This window comes from Microcaecilia unicolor, chromosome 2 (genome assembly GCF_901765095.1).
Source record: "Microcaecilia unicolor chromosome 2, aMicUni1.1, whole genome shotgun sequence".
In the NCBI taxonomy this organism is placed as follows: Eukaryota; Metazoa; Chordata; class Amphibia; order Gymnophiona; family Siphonopidae; genus Microcaecilia; species Microcaecilia unicolor.
Genome location: NC_044032.1, coordinates 380,508,687 through 380,526,127, shown reverse-complemented (window position 1 = coordinate 380,526,127; position 17,441 = coordinate 380,508,687). Strand labels below are relative to the sequence as shown.

The 17,441-nt window shown below is 43.3% G+C and overlaps 1 protein-coding gene across 2 annotated transcripts in view; it reads left to right on the top strand.

Moving 5' to 3' along the window:
• UBA6 (ubiquitin like modifier activating enzyme 6) overlaps window positions 1-17,441 on the top strand; it is a 262,135-nt gene that overhangs the window by 112,022 nt on the left and 132,672 nt on the right. For both annotated transcript variants that reach the window (XM_030190526.1, XM_030190525.1), the window contains one exon: window positions 12,558-12,624. In XM_030190526.1, the coding sequence (XP_030046386.1) occupies window positions 12,558-12,624 (67 nt within the window). The remainder of the gene's footprint in view (window positions 1-12,557; window positions 12,625-17,441) is intronic.

The following is a 17,441-nucleotide window of genomic DNA, read 5'->3' as shown; positions in this document are numbered from 1 at the left end:
CTGATTAAATAAACAACATGATCCGATAAGCAATTTGTAAAGTGACGTAATACATGAGGCTTATTGGTGCTTGGGTTGAGAAATTGTTTAGTTTGTTTCGTGATAGAGCAGATCTGACAACAACCACATTTAAAGTGGCCACATATTTGTATGACATTGTGTTTTTTGATAGTTAAATCTGCCAGACTGATCATTTCTTTCATATTGTTGCACCTTGAAAATGCAATACATAGATCAGTATCCTTGAATAGACTGCATAATCTCCCATCTGTTTCTAACCAATCGAGCTAAGTGTGGGCTGGTTTCATTGTACTGCATTACCATAGTGAAGATCTTATCGTCAGTTTTTTCTTTGGCAGTGCCCATCAAAAGAAGTTCTCTATTGTTATATTTTGCTCTTAATTATAACCTAAAAGGATAAAACATACCTCATGTGCAGAACTACTAACTGAAAATCAGATGCCTAAAGAAACTGGAAGAGTGGTGGCTCCATTTAAACATGGAGAAGTCACCCGGAAGAGGCAGGAAAGACCTATACTGCAAAAATGCAAAGAATAGATTAAAAACATTCAGAAAATGTTATAAATATGCCCACCACTCTACTTCCCTATTAAGACCTGGTTGTTCCAAGAATAAATCCAAAATTGTTCTTGTCTCCATAACTGCTTAACAGTATTTCCATCCTGCCTGCCACCCTTACACATATCCAGTACTACAAACTTGAGATCAGATTCTGTATGATGTAAGATGTTCAATGATACCAGATTTTACTGCTCTCATTCTATGACCAATATACACTTTAGGACAGGGACACAATACTGCATACGCTACCCTTTCTGTGGTACAGTAAGTATTGAACTTAAGTGTATGATATTTCAAAGTCATTGAATGTTTAACTTCTCGGACTTGTAGAGTATGCGGGCAAACCCGGCACTTACCACAGCTAGTATGTCTACCTAAAGAAGTCTGACGTACGGGTCCTTCAATAAATTGAGACTTAGATATATGTTCTCCCAAATTTTTAGATCTGGAAAAAGCGAACCGTGGCACTTCATCAAACACTTGGTGATTCTGCAGTATATTCCAATGTTGTTTAATAATATGTTTAATACGGAACACTGCATCAGAATAAGGGAGAACACAAACTCTTTAGAGGGATGATGTCAAAAATAAATCTTGATTGGCTTATAATGCCCGTTTGTATGCTTTCTTGATGACTGCACGGGGATATCCTCGATCTACACAACGTGTCGCAATTTCCTCCACCCTTAAATTGAAATCTTGAGTGTCCATACATATGCTTCGCAACCTCAAAAGCTGTCCTATAGGCAGATTGTTGCGCAAGTGTCTGGGGTGATAACTCGAGCAATGCAGAGGTTTGTTCCTGTCTGTATTCTTCTTGAAAAATGTGGTAACAAACTTATAGAACAGTTGTGCTATGATTATATGCCTAGACATATTTGAAGACCAGTTTGTCCCTTGGAGACGTATTAGTACGTCCTTATATAAGTTTAAAAATGACTTTATGGATCGTTCTTTGAAGTATATGAATATTATTAATACTGTGTGTCACATTTTGTATTGGATGGGGATCAGAACTGTATAGCTGACTGATGTTTGACATACCGATTCTGTTGATGGGGATAGTTGGGGTGAGGGTTCTGGAGGGTTTTACCGTTACTATCTGTTTTTATTCTTGACGTATGTGAGCTCTGAGTATTGGGTATGTCTATGTATGTGGTGCCTGGGTATATTTCCGGTTGGGTGGGATTTGTGGATGGTTTGTTTGGAGTAGGTGCTCCAGTGTTTGAATGTGCCCATGTGAGTTTGAATGTGCGTGGACTTAATACTCAAGTCACGAAACACCTAGCACCCACCTTGGGTTAATCCTGCTGCCACCTAAAGGGTCAGTCCCAACACTGCTCAGGCCCTCCTACACCGTGTGCACACGCTCTACACTGGCATACCCTCCACCCCACCGCACTGGGTTTCTCTTGGTGATCTCCCACTCACGAGTTATCTCCCTGGTGGTTTCTAAGGACACTGGGGCCACAATCCCAGAGGTCCCACAGCTCTTTGGGAAACACCCACAAACCCAAAGCACAAACCACCAGTATTCTTAGTCAGTCCAGGACAACAGAGCTAATAAACTAATTGGTTTATTATCAGAAAAGTAGAACAGTGAACGGTGGAAAAAATAAATTAGCAAACAATAACAGGTAAAATAACTGGTATCAACAGTAAAATTAACTAAACATTTTATCACTACCTGAGTAGCACCTGTGGAGTTCAGGAGTATAACTGCTCACAGGTTTTGAACAGGGTCTCAGTATAGAGATCTTTACCCTCCACACTCCCTTGCTGAGACTAAAGATTTCCAGCATATTCTGGCTTGATTTTTAAACTACAGGGCCAATTGGAGCTCAGAGCATTAACATAGGGGGGTATCTGGCCAATAGCAGTGCAGGTTACTTTCCCCTCAGTGGTTAAGCTGGAAAGAAATGGTCACCTCTGCAACAGCTTAAAAGCAGAGGACAGACATCACCTGCTTGACAAACAAGGAAACACATATCCTAAAAATAGCTATACAAATTAGAAGCAGGACAATCCCCTGTTTTTCCACGTCAATTCATGTTTAAAGAATTATGCCACCTATGTGTGAATTTAGTTTGTGTGGACTTAGTTTTTGTTTAAGAAACGCACCTGAGGCATGAGTATTTGGTTTCTTATAAGCAGTATGCATATCTTTTTTTGTTTGTTTGTTTCCCAGACTAAAACCCGGGAGGTTATGATAGCTTTATCTGGGGCGTTTCCTTGGCAGGTTCGGCTTGTGATTCCTGATCGTTCTGGCTGTTATATACTGCTGAAAGTGGCAGTGGCTTATACTTTATATACTTTGCTCCCAGTGAGGATCAGGGGGCCTTTTTTGATGCTTTAGGCCTTGTATTGCAGCAGTATGGGAAGAGACGTTTCCTCGCTGGGGGGATTTTGATATTACAGAGAATCCCTGCTTAGATAATTTTGCATCTTGGGCTGGCTATGGTCTGCAGGACAGAGCTCGGTTTAAGAGCTTGTTGGCTCACTGGGGCCTTTCTGATCTTTGGAGGGTGATGCACCCAACGGAGAGGGAACTATACTCCCTGGTGCATCATTCTCATTTAGACCTCTGGCTTGGCGATGGAGATGTGTTACAAGTTACCAGGGGAGTTCTATTCAGTCCCAAACTCGGTCTGACCATGCATCGGTCTGCTTGACCCTGAGCTTAATGAGTGAACATGTGGGCTAGCATTACTGGCGCATGTCAAGATACTTTGCTGTTGACCCCAAAAATGTGGCTTCTTTATAGCAGGCCCTGCATGAATATGTAGAACTTAATAATACTGAGGATATTGATCCTTTTATACTCTGGGAGGGCCTCAAAACTGTGATGCAGGGGCACATTATAGCCTTTCAAGCTCATTTGCATAAACAGCGTAAGGCTCAAGAACACTCTATAATCAAATAGCTCAGCTGGAACAACAGCATAAACAAAATCCAATTGATAAGCAGTGTTTAGAAAGTTTGCATGCCCTTTGCTTGGCACTGAATGAGGTTCAGATGAGTAAAATTGCCAATAAGTTGGCAATAAAGCCAATTGCCTGCTTGCTTTTAAACTTTAAAATTACGCTGAGCCCTCTTTTTTTCTTTCTATTAGGACAGAGACAGGGGAGGAATACATAATAACATAGTAACATATAGTAAATGACGGCAGATAAAGACCTGTACGGTCCATCCAGTCTGCCCAACAAAATTAACTCATTTTACATGGTATGTGATACTTTATATGTATACCTGAGTTTGATTTGTCCTTGCCTTTCTCAGGGCACACTTCTGTGGCTCAGATCCTCCAGGAGTTCTCTCACTTTTATGATGACCTTTATAAACCATAAAGTCTTCCAGAGCAGGCTGATATTTTGGCCTATTTGGAGGGGATTTGTCTGCCTAGTCTGAACCCCAGGGGAGGCTAATCAGCTGAATGAACCGATAGACCTAGAGAAAATGTATGTGGCCATTAAAGAACTGCCTCATAATAAAGCCCCTGGCTTGGATGGCTTTAATAATAAATTTTATAAAATCTTTGGCAAGTACCTGAACCAGATGGGTTACACCCCAGAGTACTGATAGAAGCTAAAAACTTAAATTGCAGATCATTTGTAGCTTACCTTTCAAATCAAGCGTGACCAACATAACATCAGTTTTTAAAAAAGGGTTGCACGGGGGAAGGTTCTTGTATGTGCATATAGTGCTTGATCAAGTCCACCTTACTGTGGCTTCTGTGTACGCCCCGAATGAGCAACAAGGGGCCTTTTTTACTAAAGTGAAAAACTCTCTTGCCACCTTTGTACAGGGTTCCCTGATTTTGGGTGGCGACTTTAACGCTGTAATGGACCCAGTATTGGATAGGTCTCGAGCTAGGGGAAAATAGGGAGTCAACAGCACTGGCATACTCTTTGGGGGTGCTGGATGTGTGGAGGGTGAGCAAGATTATACATGTTACTCTTCTGTCCATGACTCCTACTCCCATATTGACTGCATTTTTCTGGATATTGGGCTGGTTGAAAGGGGGCCGACAGCAGAGATAGGTAGTATGACCTTATCTGATCATGCTCCGGTGTGGGCAGACCTGCCATCTATTAGGGCAGAGATTAAGGAGAAAAAGTGGACGCTCAATACGGCTGTGCTCCAGGAGAAAGAGGTGGTGGAGGGCTGTAGAAAAGTATTGAAGGAATATTTGGAGCTAAACAGGGAGTCCGGGCCTCCCCTTAGTGTGGTATGGGATGCCATGAAGGCAGTTACGAGAGGCTACTTTTTACAAATTGCAAGTAAGAGAGCGAAAATCTGCAGAGCCCAAGTGGCAAGATGTTTAGAGACCATTCAGCGCTTGGAGGCGCAACTTAAGGTGGGGAGTTCACCAGCTGTACTTGAAGAGTTAAGGGGCGAGAGATTGAAGCTGGACTCCATTTATTCAGAACACTTAAGCTTACTACAATCGAGAATTAAAAGTAGCACTTATGAATTCACCAACAAAGCTGGGCGTAAGCTTGCTATGAAATTGCGTAGGCAAAAAATAGATCGGACAATTACCCGGGTGAGGGACAATATGGGTGGTATGCTCACCACATCAGAGAATATATGTAGGAGGTTCGGCGAATACTACCAAGCCCTGTATACACAGGAGGAAAATCCTTCCCCTGAGTCTGTTTGCTGAGTACTTCGCTGAGAGTGATCTCACCTCCCTGACTTATCAGCAACGGGTAGATTTGGATAAGCCGGTCACTCCAGAGGAGATACAAAAGGCCATTCAGCTCCTCCCTTCAAGTAAATCTCCGGGGTTGGATGGCTTTCCCAATAAGAACTTTGCATCGGAGTTGGCCCCCCTGCTGGCAGATCTGTTTAATCAGATTGGGAAGGGAGAGACTTTGCCTCCCACCATGCTGGAAGCATGGATCGCTATTATACCCAAGCCAGATAAGGATCACGCGGAGTGCGGGTCTTACCGCCCAATATCAGTCTTAAACGCTGATGTAAAAATATTAGCTAAAGTGCTGTCTAATCGACTGGCACCGTTCCTTCCGGCAATTATTCATCCTGACCAAGTAGGATTCGTGCCTTACAGAAAGGCTATGGACAATACTCGGAGGGTAGTTGACCTAATGCATCTGGCGCCGAGGGTAAAGAGGCCTATGTGCTTTCTTAGCCTAGACGCTGAAAAGGCCTTCGATAGGGTCCAGTGGTCATATATGTACAAAGTGTTGGAGGCATTTGGGATAGGTCCTCAGTTCTGTGCCTGGATCCAATCTTTCTATGAGTCACCTAAGGCATGCGTGAGAGTTAATGGGGCAAACTCAGCTATGTTTACCTTGCACAGAGGAACTCGCCAGTGTTGCCCATTGTCTCCGTTGTTATTCGCTATGGCGGTGGAGCCATTTGCCTCCATAGTGCGGGCGGACCCAAACATCTCTGGAGTTACTATAGTGGGGAGAGAACATAAAATGGCACTTTTTGCAGATGATATGCTCTTGTCTGTCACCCGTCCCACGGTTACGTTCCCGAACCTGCTAGATGCAATTAGCAAGTACTCGGCTGTGTCTGGCTTTAAGGTGAACATGACAAAATCAGAAGCCTTGAATATATCTCTTCCTGACGAGCTGGTACAGTCGTTGAAATCTTCCTTTGCTTTCAGATGGGCACCTCAGCAGCTCAGGTACTTGGGGGTAAACTTGACAGCTAATTTGGGAGCCCTTTTTAAAGCAAACTATAAGGGGCTAGTGCAGGCTATGTCGGCGGACCTGGAGGGGTGGGGTGACCTGGGGCTTTCATGGTTTGGCAGAATAGCTGCTGTTAAAATGAATGTTTTGCCTCGGTTGCTCTACTTATTCCAGGTTCTCCCGCTTCGAATGCCCAAAAAATACCTTTCAGCCTTGCAGGATCGAATTGTGCGATTTATCTGGGCGGGGAAGAGGCCGCATCTGGCGCATTCGTACCTCTACCAGTCCAGGAGGCGGGGAGGTCTGAGGGTTCCCAATTTGAGGTGGTACTATAGAGCAGCCCAAGCAAGTGCAGCCATTGAATGGTTTCAGGAATACCCTGACAGACAGTGGGTGCACTTGGAACAATACTCCATAGGCCGGAGACCCCTGGGAGCGGTGATGTGGCATCCTAGTCAGTTCCGGTCACTTGGGGAGGAGGTTTGCCCTTCTATCCATGTGACCCTGCACTACTGGGATAGTTTGTTTCCAAATAGGAAGTGCACCCTGTCGCGTCTATCTCCTATAGCTTTTAACCCACTATTCTACCCTGGGACAGAGAAGGGGGTGTTTACGAGGTGGCATGAGGAGGGTTTAAGAATGTGGGGTCAGATGTTTGAAGGAGATGCTCTATTACCTTTCAATGCTGTGGTGGGGTCTTTCCCAAAGTTGAAGGGTGATGACTTTGCTTATCGCCAGTTGTCACATTTTCTTAACACACGAGCTGTTCAAGAGGTGGTAACCAGGGAAAAAAACATTTTGGAGGCAATTTGCGAGGGGTCCGCCACAACTAGTGGTTTAATATCACGCTTATACAGTATCATTAACCTACGGGAACCTAGTTAGACTCTTCATAGGAGGAGTTGGCAGAGGGAGCTGGGTATAAACATGGCAGAGGCGGAGTGGGAGAGGTTGGAGCGAGCTTCGGCGAAGGTGTCTCCACATGTACCTTTTAGGGAGAATGCGGTGAAGGTGATGTTCCGTTGGTACTTGACGCCTGAGCGTCTTCAGCGCATTTACCCTGCATCGTTGGGAGTGTGCTGGAGGGGCTGTGGGGTTAAGGGCACGATGGGACACGTCTGGTGGACCTGTAGGAAAATACGAGCCTATTGGAAATCGGTACAGAGTAGGTTGCAGAAGTGGATGGGTTGTGTGGTCCCGTGGAGCCCAACTTTTTTCTGCAAAGGTTGTGGGCCTTCCGCAGGCTCAGCAGACACTTATGAGACATAAGTGCAGCTAGAGTGGTGGTAGCAGCTTATTGGAAGAAGTCTTTGACTCCTCCTATAGGGAGATGGCTCGGTAAACTGAGGCATGTTTGTGAAATGGAAAGGCTCCTAGCGGAAAGGCGTAATCAACAGCAAAGGTGGCACTCAATATGGGGACCTTTTACCAATTCTGAAATAAATTTCTGAGGCACAGGGGAGACCAAGGGTCACTGGGGGCGGTGGGGGACCTAGCCGGGGAGTTGGGGGGGGGGGAAGTTATGGGGGGGGGGGTTAACTATAAAACTGTATTATAAATTGTGGAGTGACTTGAGTCTTGTGGTGTAAGGTTAAAGCGGACTGTTATTGTTATGTACCAAGTAGTTGAGGAGAATGTCACATGTTGCACAGTGGTTTGGTGCTTTAATTATTTTTCTTATTGTATGCTTAACCTGTTAATAAAGACTTCATGCAAATAAAAAAAAAAAAAGGGTTGCAAATGTGACCTGGGAATTAGACTGAACCTGACATTGGTGCCTGACAAAATGATAGTCGATTATAAAAAACATAATTACTTAACACATATATAGGCAAGGATTAATGGAGCAAAGCCAATTTGGATTTAACCAAGGAAAATCTTGCCTCACCAATCTGCTGCATGTTTTTGAAGGTATATAGAAGTGTAGATAAAGGTAAATTGGTTCATATTGTGTATTTGGACTTTCAGAAAGCTTTTGATGAAGTACCTCATGAAACTCCTGAGAAAATTAATAAGTCATGGGATAGGAGGCAAAGTTCTATTATGAATCAAGTACCGGTTAATTAAAAGATAAAAAGCAGAGTGTAAGGTTACATGGTCAATATTCTGAATGGAGAAGGGCGAACAGTGGTGTGCCCCAGGGATCTGTGTTGGGACTGCTGCTTTTTAAATCTAATATAATAAAACGCACACTCAACGTTCTGAGGACAACGTTCTGTGAAGCCTTGAAGCCTGAAGCCTTGAAGCCTTGAAGCCATGAAGCCATCTGATGTCACTCCCAGGCTGAAGGGTTCGCGCCGGATTCGTGGTGTGAAGCCTTCAAGCCAGCCAGCCGTCTTTGCCCCGCCCTCGCCTCAAACCAAACAAATCCGGAAGCGAAGCGTCAGGGAAGGAGGCGGCGCTCCCGACGTCTAGCCTTCCCTTCGCTGTGTTCCGCCTTCAAAAGAAGGCGGGAGACAGCGAAGGGAAAGCAAGACGTCGGGAGCGCCGCCTCCTTCCCTGACGTTTCGCTGCACGAACCGCCACGGAGGTAAAGTTAAAACGAAGAAGAAAAAAAAAAGGGATGCATGGATGCGAAGGGGGGGGGGATGCATGGATGCGAAGGGGGGGACATGGATGCGAAGGGGGGGGGGGGAGAAGAGGGCGGGCCAGGCTGGGACATGGGAGAGAGAGGAGCATGGATGCGAGGGGGGGGGTCATGGAAGGGAGAGAGGGGACTTGCTGGAAAAGGATGAATGGAGGCGGCAGGGGACAGAGGAGCATGGATGGGCATGGAATGGGAGGGCAGGGCTCAGGGAGAGAGGGGAATTACTGGAAATGGATGAATGAAGGGGCCAGGGGACAGAGGAGCATGGATGGGCATGGATTGGAAGGGCAGGACTCAGGGAGAGGGGAATTGCTGGATAGGGATGAATGGAGGGGACAGATGGGCATGGATGGATATGGATTGCAGGGCAGGCCTCAGGCAGAGAGGGGAAATGCTGGATAGGGAAAAATGGAGGGGCCAGGTGACAGAGGAGCATGGATGGGCATGGATTGGAAGAGCAGGACTCAGGGAGAGGGGAATTGCTGGATAGGGATGAATGGAGGGGACAGATGGGCATGGATGGATATGGATTGCAGGGCAGGCCTCAGGCAGAGAGGGGAAATGCTGGATAGGGATGAATGGAGGGGCCAGGTGACAGAGGAGCATGGATGGGCATGGATTGGAAGGGCAGGACTCAGGGAGAGGGGAATTGCTGGATAGGGATGAATGGAGGGGACAGATGGGCATGGATGGATATGGATTGCAGGGCAGGCCTCAGGCAGAGAGGGGAAATGCTGGATAGGGAAAAATGGAGGGGCCAGGTGACAGAGGAGCATGGATGGGCATGGATTGGAAGAGCAGGACTCAGGGAGAGGGGAATTGCTGGATAGGGATGAATGGAGGGGTCAGATGGGCATGGATGGATATGGATTGCAGGGCAGGCCTCAGGCAGAGAGGGGAAATGCTGGATAGGGATGAATGGAGGGGCCAGGTGACAGAGAAACATGGATGGCCATGGATTGGGAGGGCAGGGCTCAGGGAGAGAGGGGAATTGCTGCAAAAGGATCAATGGAGGGGGCAGGGGACAGATGGCCATGGATTGGGAGGGCACGGCTCACACTCTCTCTCTCATATACAATGTCTTTCCGACTCACACACTCTGTCTCACACTGTATCACATTCACTCTCTATGTGCCACACAGTCACTCACACACTCGCTTGGTCTCATACACACACTCTCTCTCACACTGTCTCACATACACACTTGCACACACTCTCATTCTCACACACACACTCTCTCACAAACACACTCACACCCAGACTCACTCTCTCACACACTCACACTTTCACTCTGACTCTCAAACAGTCACTCTCACATACACTCTCCAAAACATACACACTCCAAGGAAAACCTTGCTAGCGCCCGTTTCATTTGTGTCAGAAACGGGCCTTTTTTACTAGTTTCATTATAAATGATATGGAAAGAGGAATAATGAGTGAGGTGATCAAATTTGCTGGTGACAGTTATTCAAAGTTGTTAAATTGCAAGAGAACCTTAGGAGACTGGGAGGCCAGTCATCTATTTATTTTTAAAATGTTAGGTTTCCAAAATAACACTCACAATAAAATCATTCTTAACATAAAATTAATATATTAACCACAGATACAAAAGTATGTACAAACAGCAGTCAAACATGAAATTATCCATTACAGCAGTTTCTTTAAAAGTAATATAGATCTAAATATCAGCAAATGCTCAAGTAATCGTATATGCTTTCAGTTTCTTTCTAAATTGCATAGTAGAGCAGATTTTGCACAGTGTTTCTGGCAATGCATTCCATAAAACAGCCCTCTGTATAAAAAACAGATGAACAATTTATATCCAATCGAACGTGTCAACATTTAATATGAGCAAGTTCAAAGTGATGCATGTAGGGGGAGAGCAATCCAAACTATCTCTTCGTGATGCAAGGTTCCATGTTAGGAGTCACCACCCAGGAAAGGGATCTAGGTGTTGTGTTGATGTGTTATATTGATACGTTGAGCTTCTCTATTCAGTGTCCTATCGTGGCCAAGAAAGCAAATAGAATGTTAAGAATTATTAGGAAAGGAATGGAGAATAAAACAGAATATTGTAATGCCTTTTTATAGATACATGGCTCAACCACATTTTGAGTATTTTATGCAGTTCTAGTCACTGCAGCTTAATAAAGATAAAAGTGGAATTAGAATGGATATAGACTGGAATATGCCAGCTGCAGAATCAGAGAGAAGTAGAGAAATTGTGGATGCCTTTTGAAAATGTTCTTCTTAAATGGTAACTGAATCCATGAGGCAAAAGGCAACATTGGATTTAGTACTCACAAATGGGGAAAGTTGGGGGCCCACCTGGGCAATAGAGATCTTCACACAATATGGTTAGAAGGAAATATAGGAAGAAATATCAAGGGTTGAAAAACCACTGTACTTTCCTATCTACATCTATGACAACCAAGGAAAATTAAGAAGCACACCGCTGAGAGTAAAGAAGGGAGACCAATAAGAATAACTGTTGACTGGCCTAGTGTCAGAGTGCTCTATTCAGATATGAAAACCCAAATGTCATTGTAAGAGCAAAAGGGCTCTGAGACATGAAACACTCAGACAGGACAACCCATGATGGAAGCCTATTAGTCTGAGAATAAAACACAATATTAGAGATTTTCTTCAGTTGTATAACAGTAGTGTCTAATACCAGTGCTATTGAGTTAGTTGTGCAAAACAACTAGACTGTAGAATCGCACAAAGTCGATGGCTTGTATAGCCTGAGCCATATGAGCGACCAGCAAAATTGTACTAAATAGTTGTGCAGAGTAGATGAGGCACCTGGTCAGCCACCAAAACCAGTGAAGACAGTCTATGAAACAGTTATTCACCATAAGTAAATGCATCAAGAAATGTATGTGTAGCTGCGGTAGCTACAGCTATAGACTTGGCTGCGAAAACTGGAGACATCCAGGCATTGCTAGAGCAAGTGGTTGTGCAGCAGTATCCATACAGGCATCTACAGTAGCTGGTATGGCAGCATAGTGATAGAGGTAGCTGTGGTAACGGGCGACACAAGTGGCCGCTGCCTCTGAAGCCATATCTGCCGATGCTGCATGCTATATAATATGTACTTGCCACAGCTAATACATGGGTGGAATGGAAAGCAAAAATGAGAATGTTATAATACCTTTGTATCGCTCCATGGTGCGACCGCACCTCAAATAGTGTGCAATTCTGATCACTGTATCTCAAAAAAAATATAGTGGAATTAGAAAAGGTAGAAAGAAGGGTGACAAAAATGATAAAAGGATAGGGTGCCTTCCCTATGAGGAAAGGCTAAAGCAGCTAGGGCTCTTTGTCTTGGAGAAGAGATGGCTGAGGATATGATAAGGTCTATAAAATGAGTGGAATGGAATGGGTGGATGTGAATCGCTTGTTTACTCTTTCCAAAAATACTAGGACTAGGGGGCATGCAATGAAGCTAGTACTTACTTGCCAGTTAAGAACCACCAGGTATTTCCTAGTGAACAGAACTGACCAGCGTCAGGGATAGGATGCTGAACTTGATGGATCGTTGGTCTAACACTGCATGGCACTTGTGTTATGAGGGAGCTGCTGAGCCACGGGTTAAAAACAAGACTGTATTTTATTAAAACTGGACAATGTAGAAATGCTGTTCTGTATTTACTTTGTTTATGAATAGGAACTGATGATTTCTTGATATTTTTCCCATGTCATTGTGCTCTTCATCTTAGATGTCTTCAGGATGCCCAAGAGCTGCTTAAACTCACAGAAGCTGTAAGTGAAACACTGGAAAGCAAAGTAAGTCGCACAGATTGATAGTGTAATAGCACTAGCTACAAGAATAGCATGTTTATTAATAGATGCAATTTGTCACATAATGGCTCACTTCTACCCTTAATACCCACTCATATTTAACCCTGTGGACATTTGGAGGGTCTTGCCAAAACAGTGTCCAGATCTGCCAGCACCTTTGTAGGTGCCGCCTACACTGGTAGCCACCTATCTATCAAGTTGGATCCTGCATGCCTTTGAGCAAGTACCCCACCTTGAATGCTGTTCTTGCTGGTTTCTATGGACACTGAAACCTTCATAAAACCCAGGGATCATCTAGAAATTCACCTATAAACTAAACATGAAAACAAAATGCTGGGTTCACGGACCAGTCAGACATGGACCTGACGAACCAAAAAGTGAATTGAATAGTTGGAAATAGTGAAAACATGATTTAATTTTGCCTACAGCTAACAGGTAAAATAAGGATTCTCTGAGGACAAGCAGGACAGTGGTATTCTTAAATCTGGGTGAAGTCATTCAATGGAGCCCAGTGTGGGATTCTACCAAGTGCTCTGTAACTTTAAGAGGCTTTTGGCAGAGGTCCCACTGAGCATTCATTCATGCCTTCCAATCTGACATTTGAGCACAAGACCCTCGGTTGTCTGTTTTTCCATGGAGCTTTTCTACTCAGCGCTTCTTTCATTTTCTTTTCCTTCTCGTGCAGTTTTCTTTAGGCTAGTTTGTTTATTTTTCTTCATAAACGTTTAATTTCTTCCCTACATTTTATTTTATTAGTGTTTACAGCATTTTAAAGTTTTCTTTATACTTTTGCGGCTTCAGAGGCCCTCTTAGGCCGGAGCACCGAGCTCTATTTGAGGTAAGCCCCTTTTTGGCCTCATCATTGAGCCCTTTGAGTTAGCTGCGGTGCCAAGTCCGGTCCATCGATTGCTTTTACCACATTCTCTGGCAACGAATTCCAGAGTTTAATTACACATTGAGTGAAGAATATTTTCTCCGATTTATTTTAAATTTACTATTTCGTAACTTCATTGTGTGCCTTCCTCATCATATCTCACCTCAGTTGTCTTTTCTCCAAGCTGAAGAGCAGTAGTCACTTTAGCCTTTCCTCATAGGGAAGTCCCATCCCCTTTATCATTTTATTTGCCCTTCTCTGTACCTTTTCTAATTCCACTCTTATCGTTTTTTGAGATGCGGTGACCAGAATTTCGCACAGTATTCGAGGTGCGGTCGCACCATGGCGAGATACAAAAGCATTATAACGTCCTCATTTTTGTTTTCATTCCTTTCCTAATAATACCTAACATTCTGTTTGCTTTCTTAGCTGCCGCCGCCGCACACCGAGCAGAGGGTTTCAACGTAACCTAGATCCCTATTGTGGTCAGTGACTCCTAATGTGGAACCTTGCATCATGTAACTATAGTTTGGGCTTCTCTTTCCCACATGCATCACTTTGCACTTGCTCACATTAAATGTCATCTTCCATTTGGATGCCGAGTCTCCCAGTCTCGTATGGTCCTCATGTAATTTCTCACAATCTTCTTGACTCCCATCTCTATATCATTTATAAATATGTTAAAAAGCAGCGGTCCCAGCGCAGACCCCTGGGGAACCCCACTATCTACCCTTCTCCATTGAGAATACTGACCACTTAACCCTACTCTCTGTTTCCTATCTTTTAACCAGTTTTTAATCCAATGTAGAACACTACTTCCTATCCCTTGATTCTCCAATTTCCTCTGGAGTCTTTCATGAGGTACTTTGTCAAATGCCTTTTGAAAATCCGGATACACTGTATTGAGCAGCTCACTTTTATTCACATGTTTATTCACCCTTTCAAAGAAATGTAGTAGATTGTTGAGGCAAGATTTCCCTTCACTAAATCCATGTTGGCTTTGTCTCATTAATCCATGCTTTTGAATATGCTCTGTAATTTTGTTCTTTATAATAGTCTTCACCATGTTGCCCAGCACCGATGTCAGGCTCAGTGGTCCTTAGTTTCCCGGATCACCTCTGGACCTGTTTTAAAAATAGGCGTTACATTGACTACCCTTCAATCTTCCGGTACCATGCTTGATTTTAAAGATAAATTACACATTACTAACAATAGTTCCGTAAGTTCATTTTTCAGTTCTATCAGTATTCTGGGATGAATACCATCCGGTCCAGGCAATTTGCTACTCTTCAATTTGTCAAATTGCACTATTACATCTTTCAAGTTTATAGAGATTTCATTCAGTTTCTGTGACTCGTCAGCTTTGAATACTATTTTTGGCACAGGTATCTCTCCCAAATCTTTCTTGGTGAAGACTGATGCAAAGAATTCATTTAGTCTCTCCACTGTGGCTTTGTCTTCCCTGAATACCCCTTTTATCCGTCGGTCATCTAGCGGTCCAACTGATTCTTTTGCTGGCTTCTTGCTTTTAATATACCTAAAAAAGTTTTTACTATGTTTTTTCCTCAAACACAATCTTTTTTTCAAAGTCCCTCTTTGCCTTTCTTATTAGCACTTTGCATTTGACTTGACATTCCTTATGCTGTTAATATTTTCAGTCAAATCTTCCGTCTATTTTCTGAAGAATTTTCTTTTAGTTCTAATAGTTTCCATCACCTCACTTTTTAACCGTTCTGGCTGTTGCTTGGCCTTCTTTCTTCCTTTTTTAATACATGGAATATAACTGGCCTGGGCTTCCAGGATGGTATTTTTGAACAGCATTTACACCTGATGTAAATTTTTTTACCTTCACAGCTGCTCCTTTTTTTTTTTTTTTCACTTTTCTGCTCATTTTATCATAGTCTCCCTTTTGAAAGTTAAGTGCTAACGTATTGGATTTCTGTATGTACTTACTCCAGAGTCGATATCAAATCTGATCATATTATGATTACTGTTATCAAGCAGCCTCAACACCATTAGCTCTTGCACCAGATTGTGTGCTCCAGTAAATTTTTCCTCCTCTTGTTGGCTCCTGTACCAGCTGCTCCATAAAGCAGTCCTTGATTTAGTCAAGGAATTTTACCTCCCTAGCATGCCCTGATGTTACATTTACCCAGTCAATATTGGGGTAATTGATATCACCCAATATTATTGTGTTCCCCAGTTTGTTAGCCTCATTAATTTCTGATAGCATTTCTACATCTGCCTGTTCATCCTGGTCAGGTGAACGGTAGTACCAACTGGGAGATAATCATGCATTTGACACAGTGCAAAAGACTGAATTGCACCCCTATTGCTCTGGATTGCTGTCTATAACTTAGTAATATAGAGTTGTTTGTTTAAAACTTTTTAAGGTACTAGGGATTTCAGATGAATATTAAGAGTTCACATTTAAATTTCATCTGCCATTTGGATGACCAGTCTTCCGGTTTCCTAAGGTCTTCCTGCAATTTTTCACAGTCCACTTATGTTTTGACAACTTTGAATAGTTTTGTGTCTTCAAATTTAATCACTTCAGTTGTCATTCCGATTTCCAGAACATTTATAAATATGTTAAATAGCACCATTCACAGCACAGATCCCTGGGGCACACCAGTATTTACCCCCTTCATTGATAAAATTTGCCATTTAACCCTACCCTCTGTTTTCTGTCCAATAATCAATTCCTAATCCACAGAAGGACATTGCCTCTTATCCCATGACTTTTTAATTTTCTCAGGAGTTCTCATGAGGAACTTTTTAAAAATCTTTCTGAAAATCTAAATACACTACATCAATCAGCTCACCTTTATCCACATGTTTATTCACGTCTTCAAAGAAATTAAGCAAATTGGTGAGGCAAGACTTCCCTTAGCTGGACCCAAGGAGGTTTGCTAACAGTATACAGCATGGGCCTATCTGGCCCCATTATGTGTACTAAAGCCAGTAGATGGAGCTTGTCACTCTTTCATTATTTTGGGTGTACAAGATGGCGGTGGCTGCACTGGGGAGAATTAAAATCTCTGGTGGAGTTGGTGGAGACCGGCTTCAGCCTTGTGACATCATGCCATCTCCTGTTATCAAACCACCTTGACTGAACCCATGGTGACTCTGTCCCATTAAACTATGTTTGTCTGTGTTCCGTAATTTTATTCTTTATAGTAGTTTCCACAATTTTGCCTGGCACTGAAGTCAGGCTTACTGGTCTGTAATTTCACAGATCATCCCAGGAACCCTCGGTGTTACATTGGCCATCCTCCAGTTTTCAGGTACTACAGATGATTTTAATGACAGGTTGCAAATCGCTAACATCAGATCAGCAATTTCATGTTTCAATTCTTTCAGTACCCTGGGTTGTATACCAGCCGGTCCAGGTGATTTTTCACTCTAACTTGTCGATTTGGCAAATTACATTTCGCCGAGATTTCTTTCATTTCCTCCGCATCATCAACCTTGAAAACCATTTCTGATACAAGTAGATCTCTTACATCTTCTTCCATAAGATCAAAGCAAAGAATTCATTCAGTCTCTCCGCTATAGCCTTATCCTCCCTGAGTGCATTTTTTGCTCCTTCGTGATCTAACGGTCGCATGGATTCCCTCACAGGCTTTCTGCTTCTGATATACCTGAAAAAGGTATTACAATGCGTTTTTTTCTCTGCCTCAAGTTTTTCTTTATATTCTGTCTTAGCCTTCTTTATCAGTGCTTTGCATCTAGCTTGACAGTACTTATGTCGCTTCTTATTTTTTTCATTCGGATCTTTTTTCCAATCATTGAAGGATGTTCTTTTGGCTCTAATAGCCTCTTCCTCTTCACCTTTTAACCATGCTGACTGAGGGTCCCGTGCTCTCACTTCTGGTGGGAAGGCACTCGTACATGTATTGTGGAGCTGCTGCCAAAAGCCTGGGTA